The sequence below is a fragment of the Dryobates pubescens genome, chromosome 27 (assembly GCF_014839835.1).
Source record: "Dryobates pubescens isolate bDryPub1 chromosome 27, bDryPub1.pri, whole genome shotgun sequence".
NCBI classification, from domain to species: Eukaryota; Metazoa; Chordata; class Aves; order Piciformes; family Picidae; genus Dryobates; species Dryobates pubescens.
Genome location: NC_071638.1, coordinates 6,861,447 through 6,881,317, shown reverse-complemented (window position 1 = coordinate 6,881,317; position 19,871 = coordinate 6,861,447). Strand labels below are relative to the sequence as shown.

Sequence of the window (19,871 nt, the reverse complement as noted above, 5' to 3'; positions counted from 1 at the left end):
AGTCTAAACCTCTCCTGTCACAACTCAAGGCCATATCTATTTTCCTATCACTTTTTACTTGGGAGAGGAAATTAACCCCCACCTTGCTACAACCTCCTTTCAGGTAGTTACAGAGAGTGATAAGGCCTTCACTGAACTTACTTTTCTCGGGTTTCCTCATCTGCTTCTTGTAAGACTTGTACTCTAGACCCTTCACAACCTTTGTTGCCCTTCATTGGAGCTGCTGCAGCAACTCAATTTGAGATCACCACTGTGATCTTACCTCACAGAATCACCAAGATTGGAAGAGACCTCAAAGATCACCAAGTCCAACCTGTCACCGCAGACCTCATGACTAAACCATGGCACTATGTGCCATGTCCAACTCCCTCCCCTGTCAGCCCATTCCAATGACTCTCTCAGTGAAGAACTTTCTCCTCACCTCAAGCCTAAACTTCCCCTGGTGCAGCTTGAGACTGTGTCCTCTTGTTCTAGTGCTGGTTGCCTGGGAGAAGAGACCAACCCCCTCCTGGCTACAACCTCCCTTCAGGTAGTTGTAGACAGCAAGAAGGTCTCCCCTGAGCCTCCTCTTCTCCAGTCTAAACAACCCGAGCTGCCTCAGCCTCTCCTTGTAGGGCTTGTGCTCATTTTAGTTAAATGAAAGAAATGAATTTGTTTGGAAAAATCTCTTTGTAATAGGTGTATTTTTTCCTTATCACATGGTAAAAAGTCTATTTTTAGGAGTGAAGGGACAAAAAAGGAAAATGAGAAAATGTATGCAGATATACTTGTGAGCCAAATTTACCAAGACAGGCACAATGAAGTCCATCTTAATAGAACAGTTTTTATTTCTTTGGTGCAAATCTTTCTTCACTTCAGTTCTTCCTGAACTGGGTTTATGGAGAAAAAAAGGAAAATTGGAAAATTCAGTTTGTTTTCAGTTGGAAGTTTTTGTGTATGCATCTGAGTATGTCAGCATCTGAGCACAAAGTTGTAAAAGAAGTTGCACATGCCAGCAGTGGAATTTTTGTGCCTATGTAAATGTTTTAGCCCTGTGAAAAAGCTCTGTAATAACAGAGTTCAGTACTAGTTACCTATTTAGAAAGTATAGAATTGTCAAATGTTAAGTAACAAGTAATTTTTCTGTTGTGATGAAGTTCTTGTCAGGTTAAAACACTTAACTGTGCAACATTATGCCTTTGTTGGTCTTGACTTCCATGCATTCAGGTCAGATTGCTGAAGGGTTATTCTGGAAGCCCTCAGCATTGAAATTGTTTGTCAAATCTGTTAGTAATGGAGGTGACCCATGATTACCTTACTTTTCACTGTCACATGCAGAAGAACAGTGGCACACACTGCTTCCTTGCACTGTTTCACAAAGCAAAGATCTTTGCGTTGTGTGAGCTAAAGAATGAAAAGAATCACAGTCTGGGTAGGCATGGGCTTAATGAAATAGCACTATAGTAATAAAGCACTATTTCTCTGGGCTGCCAGCTGCAATGCAAATTAGCAGCTTCAGCAAAATTGGAAGCTTTGCTGGAAATTCCATGATTCCTTTAGTATTCTGGGCTCAGCCACATTGTGCACCCTTGATTTACAAAATGCTGACCATCTTCATTTCTCATATGAAGGTTAATTGTAAGAAGACGACAGGCTTACAACCTGCTGGCTTTGTGGGTGGGACATGCTCACAAAAACTGGCCAGGTTGTTCTGGACAGTTATGTGAAAAATCAGATCACCTGCATTCTGGTTAAGTGAACCACTTTGAGAATGTACAAAGTATTTTGTTTGTGTTAACTGAGCTATTCCAAGACATGCTAAAGTCTCCCTTGGAGCGTTCCAGTTCTACCCCTTTCTTTGTGCTCTGGGTTGCTGTCTTACCTGTACACACCCTTAAAGAAACAAACAAACATCCAAACACTGGCTTGGGAAGAAGAGAGATGGAGGATGTCTAACATCTCTGAGAAAAAGAGGAAAGAATGCAATTAAAGAGTTAAATTCAGTGTTATGTAACGATAGCATGGAGAAGGAACATGTAGATGGCTTTATTGCTTCCCTCAAAATTATTCTTTTTGTCTCAGAAATTGATTTCAGATCGAAATGATGAACAAATTGCCTTATATTAGACAACAGCCATGTAACAGTATGAGTTAAGGCAAATAGATTTAATTACTCAAGCTACATTTGCTAAAATTCAGCACTGCATTTCCTCTGACATCTGTTTATATCTTCTCTTACAATTTTCCTCGTGCTTCCTTATTTTTCCTTTCTCAGAACTTGTTTCAACATAGCTAACAATTTCTTTTGTGCATTATCCAACATCTTGTTCTGATTCTGAAGAGGCGTCTGTGCCCTGCGCTGAACATGTGCTGAGTGACTGCTGCCGCCTAATGTAGTCACAGGGTTTAGAAACAGCTTGGATCTTGGCAAGAGCAAAAAAGTATGCCAGAGGAATTTGCTTCCCAGCCTGAAGAAATTCTCTATGACTATTTTGATCTTGCATGCTACTTGTGAAATACTGAAGTCATGTCAGGTTCTTAAGTCATTATAATTTGCTCCTGACTCGATGTTTTTTTCATCTTTGGGACAACGTTGCACCGTGCAAAAGATAGCTGAACAATTCTGTGTGTCAGTGGATAGACTCCAAATGTACCATTTTCTCACTTTCTTCCTTCTTGCTGGAATCTGCAATGGGTAGATTTACTGCAGATTTCAAACCTGTCAACACCCAAATGTGTGACACCAGCTTTCAGTACATGTGAAAGAACTAATCTGAGGGACACGATAATATGTAGCAGAGGAAGAAGATAGAAGTTCTGCGGAATACATTTTGTGCAGTATGGGCAACTTTTCTATAAACTCCATTTTGAGGTTGAATAACTCTTATCAGCCTGCAGTTCCCAAGAAGTTAGAAAACAGCAGGACAGGAATTTGGACTTCATGACCCTCCCTTGTACTACAGCCTGTGTGCAGAGAGGATTATCTACTAGAATGTTAGAGAAGTCTCCCTGAAGCGAGTTTTATGAGCTGCTTAAATCACGAATGTAAAAGCCATTAAAGATGTATGTAACTCCCAACTGCAAGCTAAGGAAGTTCATGTTTTGAAAATATCCAGTGCTGTTAGAGAGCAACCTCACCCAAGCAGCCTGGCTGAATCTGGATAGCTGCTGCTGAACCGGGAAGTGCAGCTGTGCATACACTCAGACTTTCCTTTGTAGCTGGCCAGTTACAGACGCAGTTGCCTGGAGTCATGCCGCAGCTCTGCTCCACTGCTCTGGCATCGCTGCTGTGCACCCTCACTGTGCTGCTCAAAATGTCTCTGTCAGTGGACCATGTGCCAATGCTTCTTTGGTCAGCTCAGAGGTAAGCAACCTAACAGAAGAGAATCTCTCTTTCTGCTATCGCTCTCTCTCTCTGTGTATGCAGAATATATTTCATATCAACAATTGTAATAAACAACTTTTGGGCAACAAAATTACCCGATACATAAAATTTGCTTCTCGGCCAACCAAACAACCTAACAGATTAATTTACCCATTTTTATTCTAGTGTTCTAAGATGGGCAGTAAGAAGTAAATAAATTCCATATTCTTCAGGTCTGAAGCAGATATGCTTTATTCACCCTAAGGCAACCTTGAACTCCACTGTTACAGATTTCATGACTTAAAAGCACAACATAAGGCATTCTTGACAGATCCAAAGAGACACAAGAAATTCAGGGTTTGCACACACTTAGGAAGTTAGACTTTGAACCTGCTTTGGAAGAGCCAGATATAGACCTCTTTTTTTCCAAACAGGGATTTTATTCATGCAGACTTTAAGGATTTTATAGAATTACTTGAGATTTCCAGAAATACAACAGTGTGGGCTATGCAGTAGCTTCAGGTGGGGTACTGGATATGTGAAGTTGTAAGTGGACAATGCATCATTCATTCACAAAGCTGTTTCTGCAGGGCATACACTTTGTTTTCATCTAGGAAGTACTGCCCCAAAATACAGGAGATTGTGATATCACAGGAGTGTTTAGAAAGGCTAAAGGCAAGCTCCTATTCTGGGCAGGAAGATGACAAGCACTCTAGGTTTGCCTAAGGTGTGCTTTGGCCAGAGCAAATTACTTCACCTCATATGCTCTGCAAGCACATATGTACTAGACCTAGCTCAACAGGCCTGATCTCAGCTGGGTGTTTATTCATTTGTCTGATACAAATACTGTTTAATGCTTGTCATAATTCCTCTGGCTGATTTCGTGACTATAAAACGCTTTCTAATACTGTGAATATCCTTCATGCACAGGTTAACCCTCTCTTGTGCTCCAAGGATGAACAAAAGGGCTCCTAGTGTCAGGGAGCCCTGCTGGGTCCCTTTGTTGGCATGACCAAGCAGTATATGCTTGGGCAGGAGCAGTTTTGCTCCTCAACTCCCTTTAGTCATCAGCTCTTGTCAGGTCTGAATTCATGGGGCTTGATTCTTTTCTGTCTCTCTTGCTTTATTAATTCCCAGAGTGATATTCATGTTTTATTCTTCTGTAAACTGAGAAAGGAATCAAACCAGTGGCTTCTTGGGAAGTAATAATCCTTTTTAGCTAGATGTGCTGGATTCACTCTACTTTTCATGAGGCTTTGAGCCATTCTTCAACACATTTAAGACACTGTGAACTATCTAGCCTTCACTAGGAAGAGATTAGACTGGATTCTGTTCTCATCTATCCCAGTGTAAACCTTTTGTCTTAAGGCAAGATTATTAAAATTTAAATCTGAGAGCTTAGTCTTGTTAATTCCTTTCCTTTTCTTTTTTTGCCTTGCCTTGCCTTCCATTCCCCTTCCCTTCCTCTTCCCTTCCCCTTTCCTTCCTCTTTTCTTTCTTCTTCAGGGACTCTTTCTCCATGTATATGCCATACATGCAATCACACTACTTTTCTGCTTTTTCATATGTTGTGCTGTCATGTTGAGGGCCATGGAAAACAGACGTGCAGGAGGTTTTGGTTTTGTTTCTTTCACACATAGCCTGGACCTTGTTTTCTTTCCCCAGCAGTAATTAATAATAGCTTTGACATATGTCTACCCATCTATTAAGTATTTCCACAAACTGAACCTCCAGTCCTTAGGGAGTCACAGCATATGAGATTGGAAAATTTTGATATGGTTTCATTTGGTAACATTTCTTTTTCCCCTGAAAGAAACAAATGGATGTCTCAACATCAAGGCTTTTTTTTTTGGTATTCAAAGTTCTTAATTCACTTGTAGATAATACAGGCATGTGTATGAGTATTAAATGTCTGCATTTGAAAGCAAATTAAATGTTGGAAAGAGTTGTTCTTAGGATAAAAGCGATCCTGTGTTTCTAAGAAAAGATCAGTGGTTCCTTTGTCCTACTTCCTAGTTTATATAAACAACACACCTGTTGCCAATATAAGCAAAATCTTATCAGTTAATCCTGGCTAGTCATAAAAGCAAACTTTCCACCCAGATGCAAGCAGTAACTTGTTCTACTGCAGACTGTTCAGGTTTATACAAATCTAGAGCAAGAAAATCAGGATACCACTACCCTGATTAAACCAGTTTCAAGGTTAGAATGGAACATTTTCTGGAAGAGGTGTTCCACCTCCTATGACATTTTCACTTTTGAAAGGTAAAGCTGTTGCAGGGCAAGAAACTAGTTCTGGTGAAACTCAATGAAGCAACTGGAAAGAACATTTGTGCTGTTCTTTAAAATAACAGTAACAGCAGCTTTGGCTTCTAACCCTTAACTCTGTGCTTTATTTCTTAGAACAATGTAACACTTTAAACTGTCCTTTTAATGCACTGTTATTATGCTATTGAAATAATGTTAGATGTCAGATACAGATGGAACCTGCCACTGATAAATACATTTGGTGTGCAAAACATAAGGGAACATTGATATAAATAATAATAATAAACCAGGTTGGAAGAGACCTTCAAGATCATCATGTCCAACCTATCATCCAACACCACCTAATCAACTAAACCATGCACCCCATCCAGTCTCCTCCTAAGCACCTCCAATGGTGGTGACTCCACCACCTCCCTGGGCAGCCCATTCCAATGGGCAATCATTCTCTCTGTGTAGAATGTCCTCCTAACCTCCAGTCTGAGCCTCCCCTGGTGTAGCTTGAGACTGTGTCCTCTTGTTCTGGTGCTGGTTGCCTGGGAGAAGAGACTATCCCCCACCTGTCTACAACATCCCTTCAGGTAGTTGTAGAGAGCAACAAGGTCTCCCCTGAGCCTCCTCTTCTCCAGGCTAAGCAACCCCAGCTCCCTCAGCCTCTCCTCATAGGGCTTGTGTTCCAAGCCCCTCACCAACTTTGTTGCCCTTCTCTGGACACGTTCCAGCAAGTCAACATCCTTCCTGAACTGAGGGGCCCAGAACTGGACACAGTATAAATCCTTACAGGGGCAAAAGTAAATCAAAGAACACTTTTCTCTCAAAATGAAAATGCAGATCTCTAAGAGAAAAAAAAATGTTTTCTATCAAACTATAATCTTTCTCCATTGAAGTCTGAGAAAAGATGGGATGGGAATATCTCAGTAGGTCACAGTGTCCTGCTTTTCACAAAGGATTACTGAAGTATCAGTGGACATTCTCTAGCTAACTTTGGCCTAGAAAAATTGACCTTTATCTTCTATTTGGCTTTAAACTAATATCTCCTGGTTGCTTTTTGAAGAAGGAGAGTGTTCCTCTTGCATACAATACAGAGCAGAAACTTGATTTTGCCGTTTTCAACCAATAATCAAAGGAATTTCTTTTCCTCCACAGAGAGGGAGCTTGAATAAATAAATTCATTAAGATTAGCTTTTGTGTTTGCACCTTTGTGTTTTAGAAATTATTTTTAGACACAATCATTGGAAATATATTACTGCTTTCATTTATGCTATGCTATATGGGGGGAAAAAAATCCTTTTCTGGCAAATCCAGCTTATTAGACGCTTTGAGAAGTTGTTAATGCCAAATAGTGCATTGCCAGTTTTTCCTAGAACTGCAAGGAATTTACTGAAAAATCTGCTGGAGGAAGGTGGAGGATACAATGGAATGTTTTAGCTGTAACTTTATTGGTCTTAGGAGATGCTGTGTGCTAGCATGTAGCTAGCTGTGTTTACTTCCAGTGATCACAGGAGAAAATATTATTTCTTATATGATAATCACAAGATGACTGAAAGAGGCACCTCTCAGAAACAACTTATAGGAAAGAATTCAGAAGCCAGCTACAGAGCATTAATGTAAGCTCACAAGTTATGGTGATAGAACTCCTGTTTTTTTTTTCCATCTACCCTTCTGAGGGTCCAGATATAAGAAACCTTGAAATCTTTGCTTCCATCAAAAATAAGAGCACAAATCCCAGTCCTGCCTAGAAAGGACACTTAATGGCATGCCAGAGCAGTTAGGGACAAAAAAGAAGCAAAATAAGGGAATCATTCTCAGCATTGTCTGGCTGTAGGAGAAAAGAGAACGCTGTTGAGTTTGAAGTTTCCTCCAAAAGCACATGCATTAGCAGAAATGCTCCTTGTTGTGAGACTCCAGGGCTGATGACCCCAGCATGTTTTTACAGGAAGGTTAATTCTGTTGCATCTGGCATGCAGATGACTGCATGAGACTGGGCTTCTGTGCACATTGTGTGTGAACAATCAATACTAGCAATGTGTGTTGGCCTACTGCCCATTTCATTCTACGGCAAACTTCACTGATTTCTTGCTTATCGCTTTCAGGGCAGACTTCAAAGGGATGGAGCAGATCATTGCATTGAGTAAAGCACACCATCCATGTACCTGTGATGCAATGTCTGGGGCAGTCAGATGTATCTGTTTCACTGCAGTTCACAATAAGCCAGCTAGCAAAACATGTATTTCTTTGTCTGAGCACTGATAGAGAACATTGTTGCAGCGAGATGACAGTAGCAGCCCATTCAGTGAAAGGTGTAGCCTTGCCTATAGCCATGCATAATGTTCAGCCAACTATTTAAAGGAAGCAAAATAAATGCCTGTATAATATGGTGAATGGAAGTATTAGGCAATCACTGCATTACAATAGATTATTAACTAACAAATGGAGATTTAAGTTTCTAGTATGATGCTGGAGTTAATAAAGTTGACGGGTTAGAACACAAAAGGTCTCACAAAAGCAGCTTTTCAAGGTTAGATATCTAGCCAAAGTTGCTTTAAGGAACAGGGAACCTCAGGAGCAAATTTGCTTTAAAACAGGCTCATTACATTGCTAAGCTTTTGAGTTCATAACAAAAGCCTTTGGCATTGAGCTGCTGCAAATAACTCTTTTGCTTCAAGTGCTTCTATTACATTTTATTATTAATTTTAAGTCCCCAAAAAATCTCAAAATCTGAATATTCTTAAATATTAGGCATAAAACAAATCTGTTTAGTTAGTTAGCTTTTAAAATAAATATGCCAAGATGAGGAGACAGTTCTTCACAGAGAGAGTTGTTAGCCATTGGAATGGGCTGCCCAGGGAGGTGGTGGAGTCACCATCCCTGGAGGTGTTAGAGAGGGGACTGGACATGGCACTTGGTGCCATGGTCTAGTAGTCATGAGGTCTTGGGTGACAGGTTGGACTTGATGATCTTTGAGGTCTTTTCCAACCTTGTTGATTCTATGATTCCAGAAGATATTAATTGTTTTCTTTTGCACAAGCTATTTTTTAACACCTCTTAATTTAATCTGTCTGCTTTTCCTTTAATATCATAAGTATTTTGGTGTGGCCACACAGTGCATGAAGTCAGTACAAAAATCAGTTCCTGAATAGTCACTCACAATCTTTAAGGAAATTTATGGTTTACAGTATCTTATTTTTAAAGATTGTACTTAAATATTTGAAGTTGCAAGGTTTGAGTTTTCTGTCAAATTGAGGCACATCTGATAGAATTTCTAAGTTGTTTGGCTTCATAAATACAAGTTAAGGTGGATTTCCAAGCACAAATTAAGAAAGAAGTGAAGATGCTGACTGAAACTAGGAAAATATCAAATGGTACTTGCAAATACACAGACCAAAAGAAAAAAAAAAAGGGAAAAAAAAGTCATTCTTGCACAGTAAGGTTGGGGTTGCTTAGCCTGGAGAAGAGGAGGCTCAGGGGAGACCTTATTGCTGTCTACAACTACCTGAAAGGAGGTTGTAGCCAGGTGGGGGTTGGTCTCTTCTCCCAGGCAACAAGCATCAGAACAAGAGGACACAGTCTCAACCTGGATGTTAGGAATAAGTTCTTCACAGAGAGTGACTGCCCATTGCAATGTGTTGCCCAGGGAGGTGGTGGAGTCACCATCACTGGAGGTGTTTAGGAAGAGACTTGATGGGGTGCTTTGCCATGGTTTAGTTGATTAGATGGTGTTGGATGATAGGTTGGACTCTATGACCTCAAAGGTCTCTTCCAACCTGGTCTGGTCTGGTCTGGTCTATTCTATTCTATTCTATTCTATTTCCCCAACCCCCCAAATCTGAAGTAAGGAGGTGTTTAGGAAGAGAATGGATGGGGTGCTTGGTGCCATGGTTTAGTTGATTAGATAGTGCTGGATGATAGGTTGGACTCGGTGAGCTCGGAGGTCTTTTCCAACCTGCTTAATTCAATTCAATTCAATTCAATTCAATTCAATTCAATTCAATTCAATTCAATTCAATTCAATTCTATTCTATTCTATTCTATTCTATTCTATTCTATTCTATTCTATTCTATTCTATTCTATCTAGTACTGCAGGGCTACACTGTTTAGTCTGAGCTCTGAGCTTTCTATGGAGTGACGATTTTACCTTCATCAAAACACCTACTATCTTTTGTAGCAGCAAAATTAACTATGTGAGTTATTTCTCTCCCCATATCATAAGCTTTTCTTTGTGTCTTGAGCCACTCTGTTCAGAAGAGCTCCTTGCTTCTGGGAAGGGGCCCTTTCTGAGCCACTTTGGCAGAATGGTTCCTTCATCATGAAAACCTTAGGAGAGAAAAAAGTGTTTACACTGATGCCAAAAAGCCACCTTTGGATAATAAAAGTTTTGGAAAACATACTGGTTTGTGACAACTTGTAACAAGTTTTTCTGGGAGTTAGGATTCTGTCTGGGAATTTTCTCTGAAGGTTTTCAGTGTATTCCTCTTCATTTCACTTAGTACCTATACCTTTTTTGTGCTGTTGTACACAAACAAGAAAGCAGAGAGAGAGAGAGGGAGTTATCCTAATTGGACCAATTTTGTTCCTGCTGTAACAGTTCATGTAATATGGGCATAAATGGACAAGCTCTTTTGAGTAGAATGAAAGCAAACTGAATTGTAAACCTGATCTTACTCCAAAGATGATATCATTACCTGCTGCTGCTGCCTATTGAGAGAAAGAAGTGTCATAATTGGCAGCAAATTTTACAGAAAAAAAAGCTATTTCTTTGTAGATTACAGTGGAATCCAGACCCTGCTTTGCATGAAGGACGTATTGTCTCAGCACAGGAGCTGACTGAAATCTTGCAACCTGTTTTCACCCAGAATTCCAGAAACCTCATCTTGTTCCTGCAAGATACGGTATGTAACATTAATTCCTTCTGTCTCACCAATGCTGAGTACAAGTCTGTACCTAAATGAGCTGCCATGGCTCCTTTTCACCAATCTACTTTGTTTTTCAGCTTAGCATAGATGATTTCACGTACTTCAGTGAATTCTACGGCGACAAGAACCCGTTTCAAAATGTTCAGGCAAGCATTTCTCTCTCCTAATTCTTCATGTGCAGTATTTAAAATTAAGTGGCTGTTGGTTTGGTTTTTTTAATGTAAGCAAGAGGCAAACAGACAATAAGTGGGAAAATTGAACTGGATTGCAGCAGTTTTCCTCATGAAATTATTTATTGAGATTATTTTAGTTCAAACAGATGGGTTAGAGGAAGTCAACTGAGTGTGCAGAAGCATGTTTTCCAGCTACTTTATTTCCAAAGATCAAGTTTTCAGTGTCGCTGGATAGGGATAGGGATAGGGATAGGGATAGGTGATGGTCAGAGCGAAGAAGATAAAATGCAAGCAGAGTATAGAGAAGGACAAAAGACTCTGTTTATTCCAGCAAGCAACTCATATGTTGTCTCTCTGTTAGTGTGTTTGCCTGTAATTGGTTAACAAACTTGTCTCAAGGTTCTCACTGGTCACTGATAGGATTGCCGTGGTTACTCGTTTAGCCAGCCCAGGTGGCTCCTCTCTTATCTTGCGGTTTCTCATCCTCCAACATCCAGTCCAAGGAGTTTCCAACTTTTCATGGCAACACAGAAACTGAAATTCATGCAGGCACTTAAGTGTTTCATATTTGAATGCAGTTAATACATGACTAGATACTGTATAGCTTTAATCTTCATGAAGAAGAGATGTCTTGCTGCTTGAGTCGTTTGAAATAAACTCCAGGCACGGAATCTAACAATGAGTCCTCCTGAGCCAGTCAGCAGCTTTAACTTCTGTCCTCACAGAGAAGGTTTGTGGATTTTGTATATGGCATCTATGGTTGTACTTACGTGACAGTTTATTGAATGTAGTTAGACAAAGGAAGTGTTCTCATGTGGAAGTCATAAAGGCATTCCTGCAGGCAGTGCAGGATGAACAGAGCTGTTAGTAACGAAACTGGTACCAGAGCACACGAGGAAGAGTAAATTCCCAAGCACCACACAACAAGCTGTATATGTTATTAAATACATAAATATTTTCATATTAACTGTCTCTGCATCTATGCTAAGAACTTCACATCTTCCTTATGTCATTGATACTAAAGATCTTAATCTCTTTGCCATATAACAGCATTTTAACAGTGATGCTGGAACAAAACCAACTATACAGTCTGTACATGGAGTTTTGGTAATACTCATTTGTAGTGTAAGGATCTCTAGTTGTGTCCACAGGCAGATGTGCTAGAACTTCTCTGGTATACTTTTCTTCTCTGGGTTTAAGATACACACAAAGCTGTGCATGGAGCAAATTTGGTTGCTGCCTGGCTGCAAACCTGGTTCGATTTCAGAAGCTGATTTCCAAGCTTGTAATGGTTTAGTCATGAGGTCGGTGGTGACAGGTTGGACTCGATGATCTTTGAGGTCTCTTCCAACCTTGGTGATACTGTGATACTGTGATACTGTGATGTGGTAGTCTTATTTAAGTAGGCCCTGGATTTTTAAGAGGATGGACATTAAAGTATTTAAAATGTTCTTCTTTTGACTTGTAATCAGGATTCCATCAGCACTGTAGATAGAGTTTATAAACAAAGGCTGGAGATGAGTCCAGAGACTGATAGGTTTGGAAATTGGCTTGTATCCTGAGTGGACTGGGGATCTACTGAAGACTAGTGAGTAGGTCCTCAGCTGAACAATGAGTCATGTGTAAGTAAATATTGGTTTGTATCTGGCAGAGCAAAGATTTAAACCCAGGCTTACAAGTTGAATAAATGTCACTAACGGTTTGCTTGCTTTCTGACCTTGCCTCTGTTCCCTTTCTGTCTTGGAGCTGAGAACTTTTTTTACATTTCAGCTTTTTTAAAACTAGAAACTTTCTTTTCACAAATTGCTTCCCTTAACTCCAGCACTGTCTAGATTTGTTCTGTTGGACCTGGTGTTCTTAATATTTTCCTATCACACTTTTGTGGGGGTGAGGTGCTGCAACTTGAGCGAAAGAAAATGAGATGTGCAAATTAAATATTTCTTTTTCACTTAGGTGTTCATATGTAGAATTTTGTCAATATCCAGTGCACAGACTCAGGGCTGTGGGGCCAGAAATTCTCTTTGTAATCATCCATTTCCATCTTGGACATAACAAAGGCTACAGAAATTTGCTCAGTTGCTGTTGCATCAGTTGCACTTGAGCTACTTTGGGAAAGAAATCCATTTTCAATCATGTTATGAAAGACTCTGTCATAATAGTCACAGAACACAGGACAAAGTGAAGGTCAAGTCTGAATTCTCACTGGGTCAATGAGAATCTCTGATGTTGCATAATCACAAATTTTTATACTTTCACACTTTATACAAGTCATTCATTAAACTATAATAGACTTTACATGTCACTCTGGTATCCTGCCTTTGACATTCAGACATGCAAATGTATTCACAAACCTAAACTGGAGACCTCATTTAGAATGTATATGTGCATGTAGCAGCATGTGTACTACAAGAAGGGAGTGTTACATGTAAAAGAGTTACAGGCTTGTAAACCACAGAGCCATTTGCAGATATTAGATTTGTTCAACCACATTAGCAGCTGGTTTGAGCTTCTGGGATCAATGGGTTTGTATGCCATAAAAGAATTCTGTTTCCAGTGAATACAAAAGCAATCTTTTCTAGTTTATTTTAAACAGTCACATAACTTTTAAATTGAATAATCAAATACAAAGATTGGCACTTGGAGAATTTTATTTTTTTGGCCAAGCAATCACCTACCCTACCAGCTACTTGTCTTAAATAGTACCTTTGGTTTTACTCCAAAAGTACTCAGCTCCTTAGAAATGCAATGTGTATTAACACACTCCAGAACTGCAGTTGCATAATTATTATTCTGTGGCTGCCATTCCTGGTTCTCTATCTCCATCATAACCTCACTCAGTGGTCATAGACCTGGGAGTACTGTTTAGTCTGGTGTTGTGGCAATGCCAGCGACGAGCAGTGTGAGCAATCTGGCAGTGCAGGCCTAGAGCCTGACATGGTGGTAGGTCATGCTCAGCATTAAGTGCAGAGCCAGCTAGCAGTGTAGCAAAACAGTGCTGTGCCTGCAGCATGTAACTAAAGCAGGACACTGGTAGCTATAAACATAGCAAGTTATCTTGGGACAACAGGACATGCACCTGCATCAACAGCCTTGAGTGTCATTAGTAGTTGGACCAATAATCTATGATAGTGTGATGTGTGGTCACTCATAGGGAACCAGTGAAGCCATGCCAACAAGGCTCTCCGAGGTTATACTTGTAGAAGTTCCCTTGCTACGCACTTTCCTTTCCTTTCCCATCTTCTTCTTTGCTTTACACTACTGTGCTGGACTCACTATGCTCACACTACAGTCCTACAATACTGGAACAATAAAGGAACAATACTGGTCAGCTGTATTGACTCCAATCTCCATCCCATTATGGTGTGTTACAGAAGTCCTGTTATAGTTTTGATTGCTTTCTCTCTCTTTACCTTTTGTAGGGTTTTTTGGTTGGTTGGTGATTGGTTGGTTTGTTTTGGGGGGGGGGGGTGGGTTGTTTGTTTGCTTTGGTTTGGTTTTGCTCTTGGTTTTTTACAAGGGGAGATGCAGAACTACATAATAACCAAAATGTAACTTCATCATTGATTCATTCAGTGACATGATGATGTGTTTTTTTTCTCTAGCTTTCCCCCCAAAAATACTAGCATTTGATTTTTCAATTCTGATCACTCTCAGCCACTGAATTGTCATTTTGAAGGAGCTGTTGTGCCTCTTAAGGTTTCATTACTGAAAGGCATTACTCAGTTCTGAGCCTATTGTCTATTATTGTGCACATAAAATTGGTGGGGTTTAAATTTTTTTGTTTTCTTATTCTGTGCTCTGCTGAAAGCAATTGACGTGGGATTTCATGTTACTGTGTTGCCCAATAGGCTGCATCAGAAGTTCCTTCTTCAGTTCATCAGTCAGTTCTTATCTTTACTGTGTTGGATAACTCAGTGTAATCAGCATATTTCATTAGCTCAATATTTATGCATTTTTTACCAGATAATTTATGAATATATGGAACAGATAAATCCTTAGGGCAGTAAGAAATACTTTTTTTCTGCCCCTTGTTTGCTCTCTCTTTTCCTATTCTTTACATACCTCCATGTGAAGACTGCCTCTCCCTCACTAAAGCAGCTTAATTTTTTCAGGAGCCTTTGCTTCAAGACTCTGCTGAGATAGGTGGCAGTGCAGGATTGGTCAGGACTTAAGGCACAATTCAGATATTGCTCAATAATGATGCATTTTAAACCTTATTCTGCACTAAATGAGTGATCTGCTTAAGATATATCCTTGGAAGAAGTGGCTGCTGCTATTCTGGCTGCTGCTAGGGGGAAAGACATTTAAATATTAAAAATAAAGTTAATTTGCTACTGCTCAGAATTTCAATTCTAAATCCATATAAGCAAACAAACTAAACTGAAATGTATCATCTCTTCCTTTCAGGTGGTAATAAAAATGCCAGTCAAAAACCTGTGAACCACATCAGTGCTTTCTGCTCTGCTTGAATTTCTGCATTATTCCCCCTTATGAGAATCTACAGAAATGTGAAAACAATTAGGCTTTGCCTAGGAAAGGAAACAACTGAACAGTAAGAAAGAAGCAGAGCAGGTCACAAAAATGGTAGGCAGTCAGAGAACAGAGAAAAAAGGAAAAAGATGAGAAGAAGAAATGCGTTAGCGGCACCACATCAATCGCATTAGGTAGAGGGGGAGAGAAAGTCTGTAACAGCTTGGATATCTGAATGTTTGATCTAGATTTAAATGTAGAAAATGGGAAAACAAAGTTAACAAGTTGCAAACTAGGACTTAACAAAAAATATATTCTAATATTCGCATTTTATTTGAGGTACATTCATTTTGATCATTCTCAAGCCTCCATCTTGCATTTTCCTTTGCTGACTATTGCACATTAACTTTATTATTATGAAAAATATTTGGGCATATAGTTTTTGACTATGAAGGTCTCAAATTTATAGCATGAAAGTGGTTTTAAATTCATTTCACTTAGGGATTTTTATCAGAAACTCAGTTATGAGTGATAGATACCCTGATGCTTGAGGATCTAAAGCAGTTCAGCCTGAGTTTTACAGTTTGTATTTTGAGTAGAAAGGATGTGCATGACATGAAGCTTGTTGCTGTGTCTTTGGAGGCTCTGATGAATCTGAAACATGTAGCTTTCTTTAATTAGTATTTACAAATTAAACACCCACCCATATCATGTGCTCTACTCCCTAGATGTACTAGAAGGAAAGGTATTTATTGTGCAAAATATGACTCTGTACTACTGAACAGAGCTGCTGGAACTTGAGGTGTCTGACATTGATCCTTTTCACTTCTGAGGGCCTTTAGTGAGATGGTTGTCTTGTGAACTTTGCTTCTGGCAGCATTCATAACCTTATTCTCCAATACATTCTTAGCTCAAGAACTTCTGCATCACCTGTCTCTCCTTTTCTACCATGTGGAAAGGACAGCATGACTCTGATGTCACTGAGTGCCTTAAGCTTGCCCCAGGAAGGTGAAGGAATAAGAGCCACGTGTGTCCTTTCACTGTCCCTTTTCAGGAACAGCCAGCAACCAGCATCATGTTTATCATTGTGGGTCCTTACCTTTAATATTAAATTAAGGATACATTAAAAAAAATATAAAGATGTTTGTGTTTAATTATTAAGCAAGTAAATAAACTGTTCATAAATGTATTACAGGAAAGTCTTCAGTCTTCTCCTTCATCTTTAGTTTTGCCATCTGTTGACTGTGAGGCTACCAGGTATCTTCTGAGCTTTCTTCAGGAGTCAAGAGACTGGAAATTAACAAAAATAACTGATCTCAATGTCTCTCATCTAGAAGTGAATACATCAAAACCAAATCTAGTGGTGATTCAGCTACAACCACGTGTCAGGTAGGAGCTTGTCACAAATGAAAGTGACACATGAGTGCATGATTTTTAAAGCTTTTGAAAATGTCACTTGTTTTCAGGAATTTTTTTTTTAAATGAAGTGGAAGCTTAGGGGGTTAGCAGTTCTTTTTCTTGCAAGGGTGAATGCAGTGTTTTGTTAAAGTCCCCTGATGAGCTTACCAGGTGTAATAGATTAATTATGTTGAGAAAGTCAGTCAGGCATTGCTGTGTTTCCAGCCTCATTATATGAGAACAAAGGGACAACTTATAAAACTAAATGGCAACACACTTTCAGTAGAAAGGCTGAATTGTTTCACTCAACACATGATTAACCTGCAGAATTAATTACTAGAAGACACTCCAGGGGTCAAAAAAAGCCACCCCAAAAACCAGCAGGTTAAATAAGCAGGCAAATAAACTTACAGAAAAATCTATACTTCATATGAATAAAGAGCCTGTGTTTCATCACTCTAGAAGGAAGAGGGGGGCTATAATTCTTCATGTTTCCAAGTCTAGGACAACTGTGATCTAATGGAGATAGAGAGAAACTGTTCCTTCAGGTGAATGTATATTAGAAAATATAAGACATGTATTGAGTCCCTCAGGAGGCTCAGGGGAGACTTTACTGCTCTCTACAACTACCAGAAGGGAGGTTATAGCCAGGTGGGGGTTGGTCTCTTCTCCCAGGCAACCAGCACCACAACAAGAGGACACAGTCTCAAGCTGTGCCAGGGGAAATTTAAGCTTGAGGTGAGGAGAAAGTTTTTCACAGAGAGAGTTGTTTGCCATTGGAATGTGCTGCCCAGGGAGGTGGTGGAGTCACCATCCCTGGAGGTGTTCAAAAAGGCATTGCATGTGGCACTTGGTGCCATGGTTTAGTAGTCATGAGGTGTTGGGTGACAGGTCGGACTTGATGATCTTTGAGGTCTTTTCCAACCTTATTGATTCTATGATCCTCTGCTTAGCTTCTCCTGCTCTTTCTTCTTCCTGGTATATTATTCGGGCATTTGTATACGTCAGGGTATGGTGCATGTATCAACAGGTCTTCAGGAAGTGTAATTATAGCTATCACATCACTGTACAAAAAAAAGTCATTATAGCCATTTTAAGAAGTTCACATACAAATGTTGGGCAAAGGGCTGACACCAAATGACAAGAAAGCTGTGTCAAAATAACGACAGTAGTCTGTTTTCTCTGCAGTTAAGGAAATAGGAGAAGTTTGAGGAGTCAGCTGCAGATGAGGTCCTTGTAGCTTTGCAGAAGAAAAGGGTTGTAAGGAGGAGATGAGAGAATGATGGAGAGAATGATGCTGACAGTAATCTTTCTAATAGTCAGTGTCGTTGTACATTTCTGATTCACTTTGGTCTTGCCTAGAAAAGATTTTGAACTGTTTTTCTCCTACTCTTTTTGTAGTGGTTTCAGTGAAATTTCCACGCTGGAAGCAATTACTGAAAATGGTAAGCATTATGAACAAGATAACTAACATTTCATTACTTAAGTCTGTGTTTTCACTTCTGCAGATTGTATTCTCTCTTTCCTGGGTTTTATCGTAACACTACTCTTTAAAGGTTTTCTTTCCACCCATCTCTAGTACTTAAAAGCAGTCAGTTATCACAGTGTTGAAGTACTGAATGTCTGATTCAAAACCCAACAAAATGGACACAGCTGTTACCTGAAATGTAATGACAATTCACCTATGCTTCAAGCATGAGCCTTTGCTCATGCTCTGAAATCCTCATAGTTCAGAGTACTCAAGTCCCTTCGTACCCAAACCATTCTATGATCTCCCTGCAGCTTGGACTGCCTCCTTTAATCTTGTCTTGGACACCAGCAGCTGAAGTTGTCAGGCTCATCCAGCACTTTGAAGGTCCTAGTTTCAACAAGATGTGTCTGAGTGAACAGGAAATGTTTTTCTAAGCTTTGCAAAACAATACTGATGCCATTCACAACCTTTGATTTTAGAGCCTTTTGTTTATTTTGCAGGTATTAAAGACTACTGGCTAAAGTTGTCTTAGACTGGATCTTAGAAAGAAGTTTTTCAGTACTAGGGTGGTGGGACTCTGGAATAGGTTGCCCAGTGAGGTTGGGGATGCCTCCTCCCTGGGGGTGTTCAAGGCCAGTCTGGATGAAGCCTTGAGCTGACGAGCCTGTTGTGAGGTACCCATGCCCATGACAGGGAGTTTGGAGATGATCTCCAAGGTCCCTTCCAGCCTAAGCCATTCTATGATTCTATGAAAGTTGAATCTTTGCATATAACACACTATAAAAAACCTTCTTGCCTAGCATCTGTCCGACAAAGAGGTGCCATATACCAAAGAGGCACTGAGAGGCATGTAGGGTTTTTGCAGGGCTTTTGCTTACTACTCTGACTGAGTATATTAATTGAGGTATAAAGTCTGCAGATCACTGTAGTGGTAGTTTCAGGGGCATGCAGTGTAGTGTGGTGTAGTGTAATGTGGCTGATAATTAAACTGTGTCCTTAGTGCCTCAGGCTGCTTCTGCCCACAGCTGGAGGTGTAAAATCAGAAGCAGATTTGAAAATCAGGAGAAAATATCTTCATACTGAAATCAGCAATGTGTCCTTTTCCCTTTGGTTTTGCACTACTCCAAAGGGAGCCTGGTTTTCACACTCAAATAAGCAGGTGGATTTCCTTTTCTGAATTGCAAAGGAGTTGTTCTGCTCTCTTTTGTTATCCCCAGAACATATTAGATAGGAAAAGCCTTGGCTTAATGTTGGCCTTGGCTAAACATTACCTTTACCTTTATGGGCCACTTCTTTCTCCAGCTGCACAAACTCAAGAATAAGCTCCACAAACCCTGTGTAAGGCTACTTTATTCTGGAACAGCAAAGTTTACTGGGGACCAGAGGAATGATGGAGGAAAAGGCAATACCAACTTTCTGTTTAGTGTCAACTAAGTGTTTTCAGGAAAAAGCTGTGTAGACCAGGGAAGATGTGCCACTTTGTATGGCCAGCTTCAAAATCTGCACTTGGCATTCTGTATCTCAGCTGTGCTCTAGAACTCTGGGAGTGTGTGCTGAATCCTCATTTTCTGGTTTATTTACTAAAGCAGCCACTCCATGCGTTGCTGAATAAAAACAGGAAATAAAACGAACAAGAAGTTTCAAGTCAAATTAAAGTTACTAAGCCACAGTTCCTTAAAATTATCCCCCTGAAGGTCTGAGCAGCAGATGGAGAGAGAGTCAGAAGAGAGTAATTCCAAAAGTAGTAGATGTGTCTTCTAAGTCACTCAATCTGGGCTCCAGCTGGTCTAGGTGTCTACATATTGTGTGCAGTACAACCACAGTAATTTGCTAAATA

General features: G+C 39.9%; 1 protein-coding gene across 1 annotated transcript in view; it reads left to right on the top strand.

The window, feature by feature from the left end:
- The first annotated feature begins 3,066 nt into the window (after nt 1-3,066).
- ATP6AP1 (ATPase H+ transporting accessory protein 1) overlaps nt 3,067-19,871 on the top strand; it is a 58,801-nt gene continuing 41,996 nt past the window's right edge. The window contains exons 1-5 of the mRNA XM_009896286.2: nt 3,067-3,343; nt 10,372-10,498; nt 10,600-10,668; nt 16,361-16,554; nt 17,965-18,008. Coding sequence (XP_009894588.2) covers nt 3,231-3,343; nt 10,372-10,498; nt 10,600-10,668; nt 16,361-16,554; nt 17,965-18,008 — 547 coding nt within the window. The 5' untranslated portion in view covers nt 3,067-3,230. The remainder of the gene's footprint in view (nt 3,344-10,371; nt 10,499-10,599; nt 10,669-16,360; nt 16,555-17,964; nt 18,009-19,871) is intronic.